The sequence below is a fragment of the Chelonoidis abingdonii genome, chromosome 21 (assembly GCF_003597395.2).
Source record: "Chelonoidis abingdonii isolate Lonesome George chromosome 21, CheloAbing_2.0, whole genome shotgun sequence".
Taxonomy (NCBI): domain Eukaryota; kingdom Metazoa; phylum Chordata; order Testudines; family Testudinidae; genus Chelonoidis; species Chelonoidis abingdonii.
Genome location: NC_133789.1, coordinates 15,495,719 through 15,515,123, shown reverse-complemented (window position 1 = coordinate 15,515,123; position 19,405 = coordinate 15,495,719). Strand labels below are relative to the sequence as shown.

Here is a 19,405-nt window from a genome sequence, read left to right as displayed (position 1 = left end):
GGGGGGTGCAAGGTGGGAGTTTTGCCTAGGGCGTGAAACATCCGTGCACCCGCCCTGCCTCCCCCCCACTCGTCAGCCCCCAGCTGGGCCCCCTCCTCCACTCAGATAAGCAGATGGAAGAGAAGCATTTGGCCAGGACGTTTGTCTCACTGGTATACTCAACAATGGCTAGTTACCATTTGGCTGAAACTCTCTCTATAAAAGTCACTTGGTATGTGAAACTATGGCCTTGTCTACACTTACAAACGTTGCCGCTTTAACTATACCAGCCTAGAGAAAGCAGCAAAGCCCCCCTTCTAGTGTAGGTGCCGTGATACTGGTGTAGAAGTGCTCAGGCCGGGGTACTGATGGAAGCTGAGGAACTGGAGTGGGGGCTAGTCTGCTCGACAGCGGCATTGTCAGTTGAGCTCTAACCATGGAGTTTGTCTTCTGATCTAGTTAAACCTCTCCCCTGAATGCCATGCACTACCCTGGCAAACAAATCTGCTTTGTAGGGGTAAGTTGCATCTAAATGTGGGGTTTTGCCCTGTCTGTTGGGGTGATTTTTTCACACTCCTAACCAACATAGCTATGACACCAAAACTGTGTAGTATAGATCTGTCCTAAGCTATCCTGGTATGAGCACCGTTATCCCAGGATAACTGCATCTACAAGAGAATTTTTACCAGCATAATGATATCAGCAAAAAATCTCACCCCTAGCTGACAGAGCTATGCAGCCCTGAGTATGAGCCATTTCTGGCCAAAGGAACATTCTTTGTGATGGCAGCAGCTGGCTGTCTCCGGTTCTACTGTCTGGGGTGGGGATGGGAGCAGAGAGTTTATGTCTCTGGAGTGGTTAAAGTCCTGGACTAAAACCACATGGAAATGTCTGCTCCCTTGTTGTCTCCTTCTTCTTTCATTTGTTTCATCTCCCTGTGGGAAAATGAGCTGAGCTATGAAAGCCACGGCTCTAGTGTTGCATGATCCCAGATCTGTGCAGCATACGAACATAGCAATACAATTGAACAGTATTCTGCGTGTCTGATTAGATGGTCTATTGATGGCCGTGCATCCACTGGTACTTGGGTCAAACCCACGGCAGCAGAAGTCGGAAGGATGAGAGACAGACAGTGGTGAGTGGAAGGAAGGTTTATCCTAACATCCTGTTTTGGGATGGGGCCAGGGAAAAAAATGTCCTGTAGAGGTTGAAAGCAGCAGAGAATCCTGTGGCACCTTATAGACTAACAGAGGTTTTGGAGCGTGAGCTTTCGTGGGTGAATACCCACTTCGTCAGACGCAGGTAGTGGAAATTTCCAGGGGCAGGTATATATATGCTAGCAAGCAAGCTAGAGATAACGAGGTTAGTTCAGTCAGGGAGGGTGAGGCCCTGTTCTAGCAGTAGAGGTGTGAAAACCAAGGGAGGAGAAACTGGTTCTGTAATTGGCAAGCCATTCACAGTCTTTGTTTAGTCCAGAGCTGATGGTGTCAAATTTGCAGATGAACTGAAGCTCAGCAGTTTCTCTTTGAAGTCTGGTCCTGAAGTTTTTTTGCTGCAGGATGGCCACCTTAAGGTCTGCTATAGTGTGGCCAGGGAGGTTGAAGTGCTCTCCTACAGGTTTTTGTATATTGCCATTCCTGATATCTGATTTGTGTCCATTTATCCTTTTCCGTAGTGACTGTCCAGTTTGGCCGATGTACATAGCAGAGGGGCATTGCTGGCATATGATGGCGTATATTACATTGGTGGACGTGCAGGTGAATGAACCAGTGATGGTATGGCTGATCTGGTTAGGTCCTATGATGGTGTCGCTAGTGTAGATATGTGGGCAGAGTTGGCATCGAGGTTTGTTGCATGGATTGGTTCCTGAGCTAGAGTTACTATGGTACGGTGTGCAGTTGCTGGTGAGAATACGTTTCAGGTTGGCGGGTTGTTCGCACACTCTACAGCAGCAGCAGCAGAGAACTGCTGGGATATGACAGCTCTCACCTATTGTCGTCTCTAGGGGCACACTCCGCCGTACCAAGCTACCTCTTAACTCCATTCACCACAAAGGCAATGCTGCCTCCGGATGGGTCCGTGGGATGTGACAAGGAAGAGAGCTCACTGACTGTGGCTTTTACCCACCACCTTCCACTCTTGGCCTCGTTGGAGTCAGTGGCCACTGCTGGGGCTCCTCCTCTGAGAACCTGGCCATTTCTTTAGGTGCTTAACTTTAAGCACCAGGCTCAAAACTTTTGGCCTTATTTTTTCCCCCAATTGCTGTTCATAGGGATAATTTCCTCTTTTCTCAGCCCTAAAACACCAAGGGAGAAGTTGTCCATGTGATAGGCCACATGATTCTCATTACAGGAGAAGTTGATAGTGCCACCTACAGTTGAAGTTGTCTGACACTCTCTGTAAGAAGACCCTATTTTCAGTTGCTTCTAACTGCTCCAAAATGTGACCTTTCTGGCTAAAGTTTTCCATGCTGGGCATATGCCTCAGGAGAAGTTATTCTGGAACAGTTCAGCAAAAAAATGTTCAGCCATTTCCAAGAATAAGATTAGGGACTAATGCATTAGTTTTTCCATGTTAAAAATTCCTTACAACTGTTTCATTGAGAAGGTCCAGGGCCTCTGTGCTTTGAAGCAAGGGCTTGAAATTTGGTAAGGGGAGTTGCCCTAAGGTCAGTGAGGTGCCTTTTGCCATCCCGATGAAAATCAGCCAAATAATAAGCCCCTGGCAAATACAGTAAACATGTGTTCACTAATGGTTTCTTAGAGTTTGGCAGCTACATTTTCTAAATATTCCGTCCACATTGAGCATGTTCCAGCCCCCACGCCTCCTTGGTATGAATGGACTGCACTAAAAATCGGGACATCTGGTCACTCTAACTGTACATGTGCCACCCCCCACCCCCAAGTGACTGAGCACGCTCCATTCTAGGGCTGCAGGGGCTTAGCAAGACTTTATGTGCAATTGATCCTCCAGGCTGCTGGAAGCTGCTGATCCACTGAAACTGAGAGAAGGAAGGCAGACCATCTCTCAGTGCTCTTCAAGTTACTGCTCCAGCTGGTGCCTCGGCATCATGGCGGTGAAGGAAGAAGTAGCTTTTCTTTAAGGCAAAGGGATAAGGAATGGGGGCGAGGAGCAGGAATAGGAGCAGATGAGGAGGCAAGGGCAGGGAGCATGGGTGGAAAGGTCTGTAACTACTAGAGCGCACTCCTCTCCAGAATCTGGAATCAAACCTAACATTCCTGAGTCCCAACAGTCCTCTGATGTCAGCCAGTAGTTGTGAAACCCACTGACAAACCATGTGTCTCATCCCCCTGCAAGCCACCTGCTGCTACCGGTCAGCCCATTAGCTTGAGTGCTGGATGGCTACTTCTACTGGCGACAGCCTGGTTCTGCATGGTGGAATTTCTGTTTATTCCATTTACTTTTTTTAAAATGTAGGAAATGACATTAAAACATAAACACCCTATGTTAAAAATGCAATTCAGGTTGCAATGTCAAGCACTCAGAAATTAGTAAATGACAGAATTAAGGTTGCTTGTGCTACTTTCATTCATCTCTCTTGTGCGAAGACCCCATGAGACACTTGTTAATTACATGATCACAGACTGTTTTTTCCACTAGACCCTGCCTCATTCAGTGCTCATCCAGCCTCCAACAATTTCTTGCCCTGCCCTCCCCAGCCCTTTGTGCTACTCATCCGTCTGCGATGTGGGGCTGCATGGAGCCCCTGGCAGCATGGCTCCTACTGGAGCTGTGAGAACCAAGGGCACAGTGAGTTCCCCCTGGCTTGGTGCCGGCTTCTTTTTAATGTTGCAGTACGGGGGCCTTCCACCCCTTGGGGATGATCCACATGTTCCCTTCTTTCCTTTCCCCATCACTTCTCATCCTAATCCCTTTCACATGCTGGGTAATTCCTCCTGGGCTCCTTGACATTTACACCCTCTTAGATTTCAAACCTTTTTCCTGTGTGAGCTCCTGGCTCATACAAACCCAGGAACCCCCATCCCCCAAGTCAGACTCTGGATCTTTTATGAACTGCAGCCCAGTGGGACTTGCTAAGGAGATGGGTTGTAAATGGAAATTCATAGAAAGGGCCATCGTGATTACGCAGTCTGACCTCCTGTACGACACAGCTGGAGAACTTCCCTGAAATAACTGTTGTTTGAACTAGAGCAGGTCTTTTAGTAAAAACACCCTATCTTGATTTAAATATTGTCAGTGATGGAGAATTCACCATGACCCTTGGTAAATAGCTCCAGCGGTTAATTACCCTCCCTGTAAAAAACATACACCTTATCTCCAGTCTGAATCTGTCTAGCTTCAACTTTCAGCCATGAGGTCATGTTAGACCTTACTCTGCTAGACTGAAGAGCCCATTATTAAATATTTGTTCCTCATGTTAATACTTATAGACTGTGATTATGGCACCCTGTAAACAGTGTGATTTAATTAATACACAGAGAACCCCTGCTGCTGTGGAGTACAGGGATATAAACCTGAAAACTACCTGGTTGAAAGGACATCAGGTCATTGTTGATATCAGCAGATACCAGTGGGTGGCCACAGAATCAGTGCCAGGGCTGTAGCTTTCCAATTCGATTATAAATGACTTGGGGGAAGGTGGTAAAATTTGCTGACACCACTAAAATTGGATCCACTGTTAATACCTTAGAAAGGATCAGCTGCAGCCAGGCTCCCATGGCATGGGGTCAGCGGGGGCCTGAGACGAAGCAGAGGGAGTTTAACATGGGTAATCGTTAAACGATGCATCTCAGAGCTAAAACTCACAAGGTTTCTGATGTCTGTGTTGCTGGCTAATGCCCTAGAAGGCTCTGACAGCGAGTAAGACGTTGGGAATCACATGGGCTGCAGTAACATAACAATGGAGAGATACGAAAGGAAAAAACTCTATAAGATTTGAGCCTGCATGAAAATGAGTCTAATAAACAGGTCCAGGGGAAATTATTAGGGCTGTTGATTAATCACAGTTAACTCATTCAATTCACTCAAAAAATTAATTGCAATTAAAAAAATTAATCACAATTCATCGCAGTTTTAATCACACTGTTAAACAATAGACTACCAACTGAAATTTATTAAATATTGTTGGATGTTCTTCTACATTTTCAAAAATATTTATTTCAGTTAAAACACGGAATACAAAGTGTACAGTGCTCACTTCATATTATTATTACTGATTACAAATATTTGCACTGTAAATGTGATAAACAAAAGAAATCATATTTTTCGATTCACCTCATACAAGTACTGTAGTGCAATCTCCTTATCGTGAAAGTGCAACTTACAAATGTAGATTTTTTTTTGTTACATAACTGCACTCAAAAACAAAACAGTGTAAAACTTTAGAGCCTAAAAGTCCACTCAGTTCTACTTCTTGTTCAGCCAATCACTAAGACAAATGAGTTTGTTTACATGTATAGGAGATAATGCTGCCTGCTTCTTATTCACAATGTCACTTGAAAGTGAGAACAGGCGTTCCTATGGCACTTTTATAGCCAGCATTGCAAGGTATTTACATACCAAATATGCTAAACATTCGTATGCCCCTTTATGCTTCGACCACCATTCCAGAGGATATGCTTCCATACTGACGATGGTCGTTAAAAAATAATGCATTAATTAAATTTGTGACTCAAGTCCTTGGGGTAGAATTATATGTCTCCTGCTGTTTTACCCGTATTCTGCCATAAATTTCATTTTATAGCAGTCTCGGATGATGACCCAAGACATGTTGTTCGTTTTAAGAACACTTCCATGGCAGATTTGACAAAACACAAGGAAGGTACCAATGTGAGATTTCTAAAGATAGCTACAGCACTTGACCCAAGGTTTAAGAATCTGAAGTGCCTTCCAAAATCTGAGAGGGACAAGATGTGGAGCACACTTTCAGAAGTCTTAAATGAGCAACACTCTGATGCAGAAACTACAGAACCCAAACCACCAAATAAGAAAATCAGCCCTTTGCTGGTGGCATCTGACTCAGATGATGAAAATGAACATGCATTGGTTTGCACTGCTTTGTATTGTTATCGAGCAGAACCCGTCATCAGCATGGATGCATGTCCTCTGGAATGATGGTTGAAATATGAAGGTACATGTGAATCCTTAGTGCATCTGGCACGTGAAAATCTTGTGACATCATCTACAAAAGTGCCATGCAAATGCCTGTTCTCACTTTCAGGTGACATGGTAAACAAGAAGTGGGCAGCATTATCTCCTGGAAATGTAAACAAACTTGATTGGCTGAACAAAAAATAGGACTGAGTGGACTTGCAGGCTCTAAAGTTTTATGTTGTTATATTTTTGAACAGTTATTTTTTTTTCATAATTCTACATTTATAAATTCAACTTTCATGATAAAGAGCTTGCACTACAGAACTTGTATTGGGTAAATTGAAGAACATTATTTCTTTTATTTTTTACAGTGCAAATATTTCTAATAAAAATGAATATAAAGTGAGCACTGTACACTTTGTATTTTGTGTTGTAACTGAAATCAATATATTTGAAAATGTAGAAAACATCCAAAAATATTGAAATAAATGGTATTCTATTATTGTTTAACAGTGTGATTAATCATGATTAATTTTTTTAATCACTTGATAGCCCTAGAAATTATATCAGTCTGCCAGATCAAAACAAGGACTGCTTTCATGGAGCACTGAATTTGGGCCACCATATCTGTAGTGCAGGGAGAAAAGCACTGGACTGATCAGTGTTACGGAGGGGTTTGCCTATGTCAAGAGAGTGAACAGCCACAACATATGCAGTCTGGAGACTCAGGGTTTGGCTACACTACAGAGACACTGCTGCAGCACTGCCATGCCACAGTGCAGCTGCTTCCTACGTTGACAGGAAGGGTTGGTAATCCACCTCTCCGAGAGGCAGTAGCTAGGTCGACAGAAGAATTCTTCTGCCCATCTAGCTGCATCTACAGTGGTGGTTACAAAGAACGAGGAGTACTTGTGGCACCTTAGAGACTAACAAATGTATTTGAGCATAAGCTCTCGTGGGCTAAAACCCACTTCATTGGATGCCAATGTCAACCTAACCACATTTCATAGCCCAGGGCAATATGGCTAGGTCAATCGAATTTTCACACCTGTACACCAGGCCTCTGACGGGCTTCCGTTGGCTATGCCAGAGCTGTGATATGTGCAGGTGGGTGAATCGTGGATTTTCCAGTTCACTGGCAATTCTGAAATGTCTGAAAAAAATTGCTTCAGGTTGAGCAAAATGTTTTGTTTGATTTCAGCTCACATTCCAAGTCACTGTCCAGTTCCTTCGCTGTGATCATTTGTTTGTGTGCAGTTGTTGTTTCTCTGTAGCATTAGCCACATCCCACATGGGGCTTGGCTCCTCGGGAAGGTACAGTGCAGCAAGCCAGGCTCTGAACTGACAGCACGCCAGCTTGCTGCTCAGTAACATCCCCTGGCAACTTCTGCAGCCGCTCCGGCTTCTGGAACATTCACTGCCATGTAGCAATATCCACGTGGGACATCACTGCATAGCAAACTGGTGGGCTGTATATTCACACCCTGGGCTGTAACATGCTGTGTAGACAAGCCCTTGGATCAGTCTTGGCGCTTGCTGGTCCAGTGGCTGGAAGTTTCGCCTAGGGGGAAAAATATCCTTGCACCGGCCCTGCACGGACTGTAGTTCCGGTGAAGTTTCTCCAGCCAGCACTACACATGGTGCTGATCCTGTAGGCACAGCCGGGAGCTGGGTGCAAAGAGCTCCCTAGAACCAGATATCAGAGATGCTTCCTCTGAGTCTCTCACTTGCAGCCTGCTCCTTGACATTCACTGCTGCAGAGTTGGGAGGCGAATCTCTGGGCAATGACATGCTCCAGGTGTGCAGCTGTTGCCGGGTGTCCCTGGCACGTGTGAGACCCATGAAAGAGGGATGCTCCAGGGGGTGATTCTATCATTGGCAGCCACACGCCATACCCAGCAGGAAGATCCCCATATTCCTGCTAGCCTTTCTGAAAAGCTTGGGCCATGCCAAGAGTCATACAGACACTGGCCCACAGATAAAGGTTCCAGATGAAGTCCCCCTTGAAGTCACTGGTAGCTTTGCCATTGACTTCAATGAGGCCAGGCTTTCAGCTGGAGAATTGGAATCTCTCATAACTGGCTGGATGCTGGAGCTTGTTTTCTTCCAGCGTCTGATGCTAAGCTAATGAACCTGGGGGGGATGGAGGCAAGAAGGGCCACACAGAGCTGCTCCCCCCTTAAACATGTCAAGCTGGGGCAGGAGTAGGGTAAAGGATGGGGCTAAGTTCTGCCCAGAGCAGCAGGGCAGTGGCAGACACTGGCCATTTCTGTAAGGAATCCTTTTCAGGGTTGTGCCCCATCAATATCCCCCTTGCTCCGGCTCCATTGCTTAATGTGGCCTGGAGAAAAGGAGTGGGGGAGTCTGTCATAACCCAGCCGATGTAAATTTTCACACACTTGATACAGACAATTCACAAGTTCTTTGATAAACACATCACATCAACACCTTCAACCTTTCACTCATGTAGCCATTTGCACATATTCGTTTTAAAAGAGGCTGCAGGCCTCATTCAAATTATTAAAATAAAATACATCCTGTGAGTTGAGGGGGATGCGGAAATGGGGGGTGCAGCAAAATTTGGCAGAGCTGTGGGATCTCTGGGGATATGGCTACAGTGAGATTCACTGGGGTTGGGGGGTCTCTGGGAATATGGGGGTGGAGGTGCAGTGAGATTCAGTGGGGCTGGGGGGTCTCTGGGGATACAGCTACAGTGAGATTCAGTGGGGCTGGGGGGGTCTCTGGGGATACAGGTACAGTGAGATTCAGTGGGGCTTGGGGTTCTCTGGGCCTGGGGGTGTAATGGCATTCAATGGGCTTGGGGTCTTTTTGGCATTTAGGGTCTCTGTCATTTGGGGAGTCTCTCTGGGGATGGGGGATGGGGGTGCCGTGAGATTCAGTGGGTCTGGAGGTCTCTCTGGGGGTGAAATAGCAGTGAGGTTTGGGGGCTGTCTGGGGCTTAGGGTTTCTGTGATTTGAGGGACTCTCTGGGGATAAGGGGCTGGAGGTGCAGTGGGAGTCAGTAGGTTTGGGAGTGACTCTGTGGCTGAGGGTACAGTGACAGTGGGGATGGAGAAGGCTGAGTCAGTGGTGCTGCCTCTGTCTTCCCATCCCCACTACTTCCCATATTGCCCTGCCTCCCCCACATCCCTTCCCACTGGCCTCGCTCTGTCAAAGCCGCTCTGAGCCTGTCCCTACAAGGAACTCTGCAATCAGTGCTGGAGGATCCATGCCCCCTGTGACTTCTCCTAGTCCCTCCCCAGCTTATAGACTTCCCCAGACACACCACCCCGGAGTTTCTCCCTGGGCTGCCGCAAATCCCAGCCCAGGCTCCGCTTCCTGACAGACACAGGCCCCCCCGCCCCTTGTGCATGATGGATGGGCAAATGCGTGGGAGGGGAGTGAAGTGGAGTCTGGGGCACTACATGAGGCAGCAGCTCAGATAGAAGCTCTGTGCCCCTCACCCACACTTCATGGTCCCTTCCCTGCTTGGGATGGGGTGGAAAGTGATGGTCTCACCCCAAACACACACAGAGAAGAGCCATAGGCCAGCATGGGTCTCACCTCTACTCCTCTTTGGGCCAGCCAAGACCTCCCACCATTCCCAGTGTCCCCGGATCTCAGGCGGACTGGGGGCTGTCCTAGAGGAGGGAGGACTCAGCCCTCACCCACCCAAGCAGATGAGGCCCTGCTGACACTACCCCAGCAGGGCCATTGTGGGGAGGCAGTGGATTCCTTCCCCCCACAACACACACACACTGGGCTGGTATAAGCAGGGGGTCTGAATGCTAACACTCCATGGAGATACATAGGGCTGTTCCCCACTCTCTGAGCTACTGCTTCAGGCTGTCTGCAGACTCAGGAAGCCATCCCCAGAGCAGTTCCACTTGGGGTTGAGGTTCAAGTTTTCCTTTGAAATGAAAACTGAGATTCTGACTCCAACATGGGACAAGAGGCCCACGGCCCCTGCCTAGCGCACATGGACTTTAATCCACTGCGGGTGTGACTGGTTGGCTGACTGGCTGGGGAAGGGAGGAATGTCATGCACAGAAATAAATTCCCACCTGCACCCAATTTGCCTCCACCACAAAAATGAACAGTACTTCACACGCACTGCACATGACCCTCCAGAAAGCTCTTCCCAGGTCCTGTGCCCAGTACTTCTACAGCCCCATCTTTGTCAAGGGGGTCTTAGCACCCCACAGTCTTCTAATGTCTTTACCCTCCCTACCCCCTGCCAGGTGGGGCAGGCCATTATTGTACACAGAGTCTCAGTGATCTGCCCCAGGCTGTGTAGTGGAGCAGGGATTTGGCCCCAGGCAGACACCTTAACTACTGGCTCCTCCTTCCTCTCTTGTCAGACCAGTGCTCACTCCCAGGCCCTGTGCCTGGGACACCTAGCACGTGCCTTGGGCTGCTTCTCTGCTCCTGCCTCCCCACCCCAACCCCAGTGCCAGGTTCCTTTCCCCAGCCAACTATGCATGACCTGTTTCAAATAGTACTTGTGACAGCAGGAGAAATTGATTGGAGACAGTTCACAACACCCATGGTGCCCACAACCACCATCCATTGGCACACCTGCTTCTCCTGCAGGCGTTCTCAGGGGTAGACACATCATGGATTTCATCACTGCCACTAGAGTCTGCCGAGTGCATCTGTGGAAGCGGGGTCTGGAGAGCAGAAGATGGCAGGAGCAAGGGAACATCTGTCCCACCCTGCACTGAGGCTGCCTTAGGCGGACACTGAGTCCCAGAGGTGGGGCAGGGCAGCGGAGCTGAGCAGCCAAGCAGGAGAGGGGTATACTGAGCCTCTACAAGGGACGTAGGTGTGTGCACATGGGAACGCCAAGAGGCAGTCTGCCTCCAGCACTCAGTGTTGCCAACCGTCACAATTTTTATCAAGAGTCTCATATTTTATGTCTTAAAGTGCCAGCTCCAGGACTCAAGTGGTTAGTGAGAATCTCTGCTTTCACATTTTTAAAGAAGTATGTTTCTAGCCCTTGTGATTGCACAGAAAAGCTGGACTTCACACGACCCACATGTGACCTAAAGGCTCAGTAGCATAGAAAGGGTTTCTCCATCACTGTTTTTCCATCTACCTCCCCGAATGATGGTAGGAAGGGAGCCGGAAGTGTTCTTCCATAGCTGCGTCTCCACTGGGGTTCGGTCAGCATAGCTACTGCACTCAGTAGTGTGGATTTTTCTCCACCTTAGCACCCTAGTTACACTGACCTAGCTTCGAATGGTGCACCAGGCCTGCATGCTTTCTGGACTGCTCACCCTGCCCCTAGCCTTGAATAGCTGCAGTTCCCTATGGGGGAATTACAAGGAATGGGTGTGATCAGCTACTAAGCTTTTCTCCCTGTTTCTCCGCACAAGGAACAGATTCTCCTACTGCTTCTAAGAAACTCAGTCGCTCAGTTTGAGACATTATTTCTCTGGCTGTGCCCTGGATGGCTACTTCCCTCCCAAAGCTGGAGGTTATTCACCCTTGAAATCATGGCTGGCACTATTCTCACTGCCGTAGCCTGGCTGTAGGATTGAAGGAGGTGGCCCTCAATGGTCACTAACATGGTCAGTGCCCATGTTTCTCTCCCTCCATGCTACTTGCTGCATCTCCAGTTCTCTGGATGGATTCTGGTGGTGGCACCAACAATAAACTAAAGAACCCTCATGCTTCATGGCTTCAGCTAGCCATCTGCAGGGGTCAGGAAGAGATTTCGCTCCCTTCCCGCTGCGTACCCTGGGGATAGGGGGTGATCTCCTAAAGCATCAGAGAGATCTCCTAAAGCATGGCTGGAGATAGGGCATTGGAGCGGGAGGGCAGAGCCAGATTAACCTTTTGTGGGCCCTGGCCTGGGGAGAGAAGTGAACGGGGGTCAAGGGAAGGAAGGGGCAGAAAGGAGCAAGCATTGGGCAGGGCCTCAGGGGAAGGAGGCCAAGCAGGTGTGGGCCTGGCACCACTGGCGCCATTGCAAACTCGGTACTGGGGGGGGCTAGAGCCATTATCTCTCTCTCAGGTTCTTGGCTGGTGAGTCTAGCTCCCCAGCTCAGGGTCTAACTGAGTGCTGTATGTGAGGTGGGGCAGGAATTTCCCCCCAGGTAGGCTGGCAGTAAGCTTGGGGCAGAGGGTGTTGCCTTCGCCTGCAGAGTGAGAGGCGGGTCACTGGGTGTATTTCACTTCATCATTCCCCTCCCTCAAGCACTGGTGCACCTCGGTGCCTCCTGGTCTCTGCCTGTGCCATGTCATAGTCCAGTCTCCTGAGGATTGTGATGCTTTCAGGGCCGGCTCTAGCTTTTTTGCCGCCCCAAACAAAAAAACAAAAACAAAAAACCTCCTACTGCCTGCCGGACTGCCGGAGAAAGGAAAAAAAAAGGCATCTGCAGGGAGTGCGTGGAGGGCCGTCAAGGCGGCTCGCAGGGCGCTGCAGCCCGCTCGCAGCCGGGCAAGAGGGGATCCCTCTTCCAGCCTTGGGGCGCTTCTTCCAGCCGGGCAGGCAGAGCCCCCGGGGACTGCAGGAGGTGCTGGCTCAGCCACTCCTTTAAAGGCGGCTTGGCCGGGCTGAGCTTACAGCAGCGCGAGAGGCAGAGGCCGGTGCAGGTGGTGGGGAGTGGCGCATCCTGGGGCGCCCAGCGGCACGGTGAGCGGAGGGGATTACTAGTTCCTGCCCCCTAGCGGCGCAGCGGGAATGTGCTGCCCCAAGATTGGCCAGAATGCTGCCCCTTACAATGTGGGCTCATTTTGGTTGTTGGGGGTCAGTGTGTGGGTGCTGGGTGGTGTCGGTGGCCTGTGCTATGCAGGGACTAGGTGATCTGGGAGTCCCGGCTGCCCTTTTTAACCCGTGACTCTAAAAGGCTGCTCCTGAAACACTACAGTGGCACAGCTGCATCATGGTTGTGTAGACAGTAGGGTTCTCCCATCACTGTCATCAGCCACCTCTCGAGAGGCGGTCGCCAGATCATCAGAAGAACTGGGGGTGAGTTCAGCATATCTGCATCCCTGGGCGGTGCGGATTTCACACGCCGGAGACGTAGCTATGCGTTTCCAGTGTAGACAAGCCCTAATTCGAAGTCCAGGGCTCTCCCACTGTGTTAGGATGACACCTAGTGGCAGACATGTAAGCACCACATTTTGGAATTTTATTGCTAACGCACCGGGGCCTTGGTTTAAAAGTAAGCCATCCAATCAGGGAACAGAAACCAGGAAAGACTCAAGAAATGCCTAACTCAGCTCTTCTACACATAGCATTGCATGCAGGTGTCCAGTCGAAAGAGCTGGGCACTGGGGGATGGACTGTGCTCTTTTCTCACATCGAACAGCATCTGTGGCCACTTGTGCCCCATTGATGTCAATCAGTCTCCTCCAGCAAGGTCTGAGCTATTGGAAATCAGGATATGACAGTCTGGCCTTTGTACTGTGGATATCAGGATAGCCTGTGAACAACCAACCACCTGATGGACAATCACAGAAAATACTTGGCAAATCATCTCAAACTGTGAACAAATCTGTCGGAATCCCATTGAATCGCAGCCAATTCATGAACAGTTAAAGGGGCTGTAAAGTCAAAGACTTTAGGTCAAATTTTCAAAAGTATCTGCATGATTTGGAGCCTGAAACTCATTTTCTAAAGTGATTTCGGCACTTAAGAACCTGAGTCCCACTGATTTTTAATGAGTCCCATTTAGGCGCCTGACTCCCATTGATTTGAAAATAGCTCTTAGGTTCTTAAGTCACTTAGGCATGTTTGAAAATTTGACCCCTTGTGTCTCCAACTCATACCCTACTCCTCAACCTGAAGTGTTATTATCATTATTTGGTTAAGCTGCTTTTAGAGTAACAGTGATTGGTTCCACTTTAAAAACTAGAGACAGGAGCTGAAGAATAAAAGAAAATAAAGGTTAGAAATATTTAAACTGGGGCCAAGTTTTCAAAAATCCTCAGCATCCACTTTTGAAAATTCTGATCACACAGCCAGCTCCAGCTCTCAGGGATAAAAAAAATTCCTGTTGATAACAATGAGAGGAGGATCAGCCCCAGAACTCCCACTGATATCATTTGGAACAGGATTGAACCTCAAAGAAAATCATTAATAACTTTTCTCACTTACAGTCTGTTAGTTTCAGATTCAGTCAAGCAGGATAAGCTGCTTTTGAGCCAGAGGGAACATTAGGCTACCATGGCTATTTCACATCCAAGGGAATTTGTTCATGGACTGTTACTCAAAAATGCTTGACAGATTCTTCTCAAACTTTGCAGAAACATTCTTCTTTGCCTTCACAGTAAATATGGTACTTCCCAAGGCAAAGTCATGTTCCAAGGCAAAGTTACCACAGGGACTAAACAGGGGAATCTTGTAGGAGCCTTAGTTATGGAGTGGCTGTTGCCTCTCTTATAATACACTCTGCATTATACACTGATTACACTTTCAATAGTAACTGTGATGTAAGTATACATTAGTATAGGAGAAGCATTCAATACTGCATCTCACAGGATCTGCCTTGAAAAATCCATTCAGACAGGGGACTGAAAGCTGACCAGAAAGTCCTAAAGAAAGGGTCATTCTAAACTGCAGTGTGCTGGGGCAGCTCTCCCACAGGGTCTTTGTAACATTTTCATTAGCAGTCTAGAGAGGAAATAAACAAGGTAACAAAATATGCAGGTGACTCATGGGAGGTATAATTCAGATACCTCATGCTCCCATTCTCCTCTATGGGGAAGGCTCCCTGGCTGGACTACACCATCCATGATGCACTAGAGCCTTCCATTTGTTTGAATGGTTGCAGTGCCTCTTGGAGTGACGTGACTGTAGTGCATCAAGGGAGATAAAGTCTAGCCAGGGAGCCTGGCTCACCTAAGTGAATAGGGGCAAGAAGCATTCTGCTCTGTGCTGGTCTGCATAGGTACTACAACTCCCATGAGGCACCGGGGGAGTTCAGAGGACGTGGATTAATGTTGATCATAGCCAAAATGAATTCTTGCCACTGGGGCAAGGCAGCCAAGGGGATAGGGAAGAACAGAACAATACTGAGCAGTCTCTGAAGCTATGTATGTGATGCCAACCACAGCTCTCCATGTGGGGGAAAGTGCGGAGAGTGGGAAGCGCTGGGGGCTGCTGGAAGGGAATTTTTTCTACTTGTGTTTGGAACAGCTGGGGTATTCTAGTGACCCGCATTCAGAAGCTGTTCCAAGCATTGGCTGGAGGAATGGCTGTGATGGAGGCATCTGTTGTCAGTCTCACCAGCCTGGCTCATGCATCTCTTTTGCCTTTCTGGATCCCGTCACAGGGATTTGGAACAATTTGAATACCGCACCATGTACCTTGGCTGGGCTAGCTCCCGTGGCAAATGGCTCGTGTGTGGCCCTCATATGTGGGAGCATGGGTTAGCTTAGCTCTGTCCCAGCTCTTCTGATCCCCCTCTGCTTCCTTCCTTTCCCACACTTTCTGAACTCCAGTTTAGCCCCAGTGGGAGACTGGGGCATGTTAGTTCCACAGTGCAAAATGGCCAAATCGGCTGGCTACTGGCTACCTTCTTGACTGCAGTGTCCAGTGAATCAATGCAGAGCAGCTGGCATATCTCACCCCCTGGTGGATACAATACCCAGTATGAGTGATGGCTGAAACTTTTGGGGCCATAAGTTGCCACCTGCACCCCTTGGCTCCAGAATCTCTGTCTCATCTGTGATTGATTGAATGCACTGACACTTGCTAGTGACCTTGGGGGAGATTAGCCCTACAGTGCACATGCCAATTGCACACAAGATACCCCTTCATATCAGGTCCTTATCGTGGGGGTCTTTTGTTGCTGTGTAGAATGTACAGGTCTGTAGATGTGTCTCTACCTACCACATGGCCGCTTAGCACATTGGATAAAACTGGCTATTGAAGCTGGAAAGACAGATAAAAATAGGAGGATCCCTGGAGATTTGCTAAGATTTTTCTCTTCTTAGCTAACCCACTGGAGGTTGCAGAGTGCCTTCTGGGAGCCCAGCCCAGTCAAGATTCAGAATCAGTTCTACTGGGTGAAAACTATTTGGAATCCAGGTTTTGAACTGGAGTGAACTTTGTCCTAAAAGCTCTTCAGAGTAAGTGGAGCCAGAAATATTTGAGATAAACAGAATTCCGGGAGCCCAGGTTTCTACTGGTCTAATTATAACAAAGGGCATTTGTCGGGCATTTCAGTGGGGTTGGTAGCCCAGGGGCAGGACCGGGGCAATGAGAAGCATTCAGAGATTTTGGATAGAGCTGGGTGGGAAATGGCATTTCCGTCCTGCAAGATCTTCTGAGCTTTTGGAAGTGTTTCTGTTCTGAATTGGAACAAAAAGCAGAATCTTAACAAATTTTGCACATGGATCATCCCAAAAAGAATCCAGACAAGGTCAAATGAAATATGTCATTTCACTCATTTCGAATGTTTCCATTTTTTTTACTTTTTTTCACCTTTTTTTTAGTGTAAATTAACTAAAATTGCAAGCAGACAACTTTTTGAAACTGGGAAACCAAGGTTTTTTTACTCAAAATTATCAAAACGTGACATTTTGACACTTCCGAACGTTTGTTTGTTTTTTCAAAAAAAAATTCTAAGTGGGAGATTCAGCCAAACTGGCCCTTTCTCACCAACAGTTTCGCTTTTGTCAAATCAGCATTTTTCCAATGAAAATAGTGTTTCTTTAGGAAATTCCCAACCAGCTGGTGTTTGGGGACTTGGGAAATGCTCGAGAAACACAGCTCATCAAAAGTGGCAACTCCTTTGCAGGGGTGAGCTCTCTCCATGTGATCAGCACACCCACGGGCTTTGACACAGCTCTTCCCCTGCACCACCATTGCTGAGACAAGCTGTCTGATGCAAGCCACATCAGGAATTGTGCTGCTTCCTTCCTTTGACTCTGCAGCTTTTGGCTTCCTGATTCTTACTTGTAACATCTCACTTGAAGCAGAAGTGGGGGGCCACTTTGATTTAAACTGAAAAAGTCTGATCCTGTAGCTGCCTGTGGGGACAACAGAGAGGGTCTTTGAATGAGCTGGTCAATACACAGAAAAAGAACATGGCAAACAGCATGGGCATTTCATGGTGGTTTTCGTTTTGTAGCGTTCCCAGCGGTTTTGTGGGTTTCCACATTTTTTGCAGCAAATTTGTATTGCAGTTTTTATCTGAAACATAAAAATCATTTGCAGATATCAGTATCCACTTCCATCATGTTGTTGATTAAAAACAAAAGTGAATAAAAATATCCTGAGAAAATTCACCAAGAACTTTTTATTTAAGATGATACTTTTTGGTGAAAATATTCATTTTAAAAATTGCCATTTTTGAACTAACAAACTCCTGTTTCCAAAAATTTCAATCACCCCCACTCCCTGATCCCCCTGGGCGTACTGCAGCTCAGTGGTTCTCAACCAGGGGTATATTTATCCCTGGGGGTATGCAGAGGTCTTCCAGAGGGTACATTAACTTATCTAAATATTTGTCTAGTTTTACAACATGAAAAGCACTAGCGAAGTCAGTACAAACTAAAATTTCATACAGACAACGATGTGTTTATACTGCTCTATATATTATACACCGACATGTAAGCGCAATATTTATCTTCCAATCGCTTTTATAATGGCATGGTAAAAAGGAGAAAGTCAGCAATATTTCAGTAACAGTGTGCTGCAACACTTGCATTTTTATGTCTCATTTTGTAAGCAAGTAGTTTTGAAGTGAGGTGAAACTTGGGGCTACACCGTACAGATCAGACTCCTGAAAGGGGTGCAGTAGTCTGGCAAGGTGGAGAGCCACTGGTGCAGCCCACTCATCCAGACCCACTCCTCAAGCCCTGCCTTGGGGAGGCAAGACCCCACGGTGCACCCCACCAGGGCTCCTCGCCGCCCACCTGCCGTGCCCAGGCATAGACTTGTGGTATGTCTAGACTACAAGTGCTACACCAGCACTGCGGCAGCTTTGCTACAATAGTGTAGCCACTTGCCACGAAGACAGACGGGGTTTGGCCATCGCTGTAGTTAGCCCACCTCCTCGAGAGACGGTAGCAAGGTCAAGGGAGGAGTTCTTCTATTGACCTCGCAGTGTCTGGCTTTACTACGTCTCTCAGAATTGCACTAACCCAGCCCTGCCCAGCCACGCTGTAACCACGCCCGTCCCTGCCCAAGATGAGGCCTCTATTGCCCCTGGAAGCATTTGGTCTCCAATGTGTGAACCCTTTTGTTGCTGGTATTAGCCACTCCCAGCACTCGGGATGTCTCCTGTTTGTGACTCTGTCCCTGGTGCCTGCTGGAGCCCTGGGCTAAGTCTGTCTCTGTTCCTGCTTTCCACAGAAGCCGCTGTCCAGCGGCAGCACGTCATCCATGTGCAGCACTGTGGATTACAAGGCGCCAGAGGTGGAGGCGGAGGAGGCTGCAGACGAGGCTGCTGAGGGCCAGGGGCCTGAGGAGTGCTTCACTGAGGGTAAGGGAGCCGCGCAGTGACCCTGTAGAGAGAGGCACTGGGGGAGCAGGAGGGTGGAGGGTTACCCCATCCTGGTATGATCCCAGAGCACCAGGTATGCCTGCAAAACGCAGCACAACTGCCCTGAAACCAACAGAGAATGGGCCAAGGGTGGAGAACTAGCCCTGCAGTGATAGCCTTCAGGAGCTCAGTCCAGTTAGATTAGCAAAGGGACAGTTCAGGGGTGACTTGATCACTGTCTATAAGTACCTACCTGGGGAACAAATATTTCATCGTGGGCTCTTCAGTGTAGCAGAGGAAGGTCTAACATGGTTAGATCCCACCCCAAACTCACAGAGCCCCCATGGGATTTCAGTGCCCTGGGATCCCAACACCCATGGGATCCCATCCCAAATTCACACAGCCCCCAGGGATCCCAACCCCCCTGAGATCCCACCCCCCTCAAGGAATCCCACCCCAAACTCACATGGCAACTCACAAGCACAATGCTTCCCAGGTTGAGACAGGCCCCTGGTCCAAAGGGTGCCAGCCCCTCCATTGATAGTTTTCCCAGGGGTGGAGGGTGCAGCATGGCCAGCGCTAGCCAGGGCGGGTGGTGGGAGGCAGGGGCCCTGCAGCAGGTCAGGAATTGTACATGGACCAGGTCAAAGAAGAACGTTTGGGAAGGCAAGGCCTGGAGGGAGAAAGGCAAAGAGGAAGTGGGGGGGAGGGGGAGAGGGGCTGTTGTTGGGGACAGAGAAAGAAGAGGGAAGAAAAGGAGGGGCTGGTGTTAAGGAGCAGAAAGGAGAGGCATGAGAGGGAGTGGCGTGAGGAAAGAACTGGTGTTAGGGAGGGGCGGGGGGCACGTAGAGGAGGGGTCAGAGGGGCTGATGCAGGGGAGGGGTGTGGGGCAGAGACCAGTGTAGGGG

General features: G+C 48.4%; 1 protein-coding gene across 1 annotated transcript in view; it reads left to right on the top strand.

The window, feature by feature from the left end:
• The window catches only part of SCN4A (sodium voltage-gated channel alpha subunit 4), a 170,352-nt gene that overhangs the window by 123,514 nt on the left and 27,433 nt on the right, over positions 1–19,405 (top strand). The window contains exon 17 of the mRNA XM_032768355.2: positions 18,368–18,497. Coding sequence (XP_032624246.1) covers positions 18,368–18,497 — 130 coding nt within the window. The remainder of the gene's footprint in view (positions 1–18,367; positions 18,498–19,405) is intronic.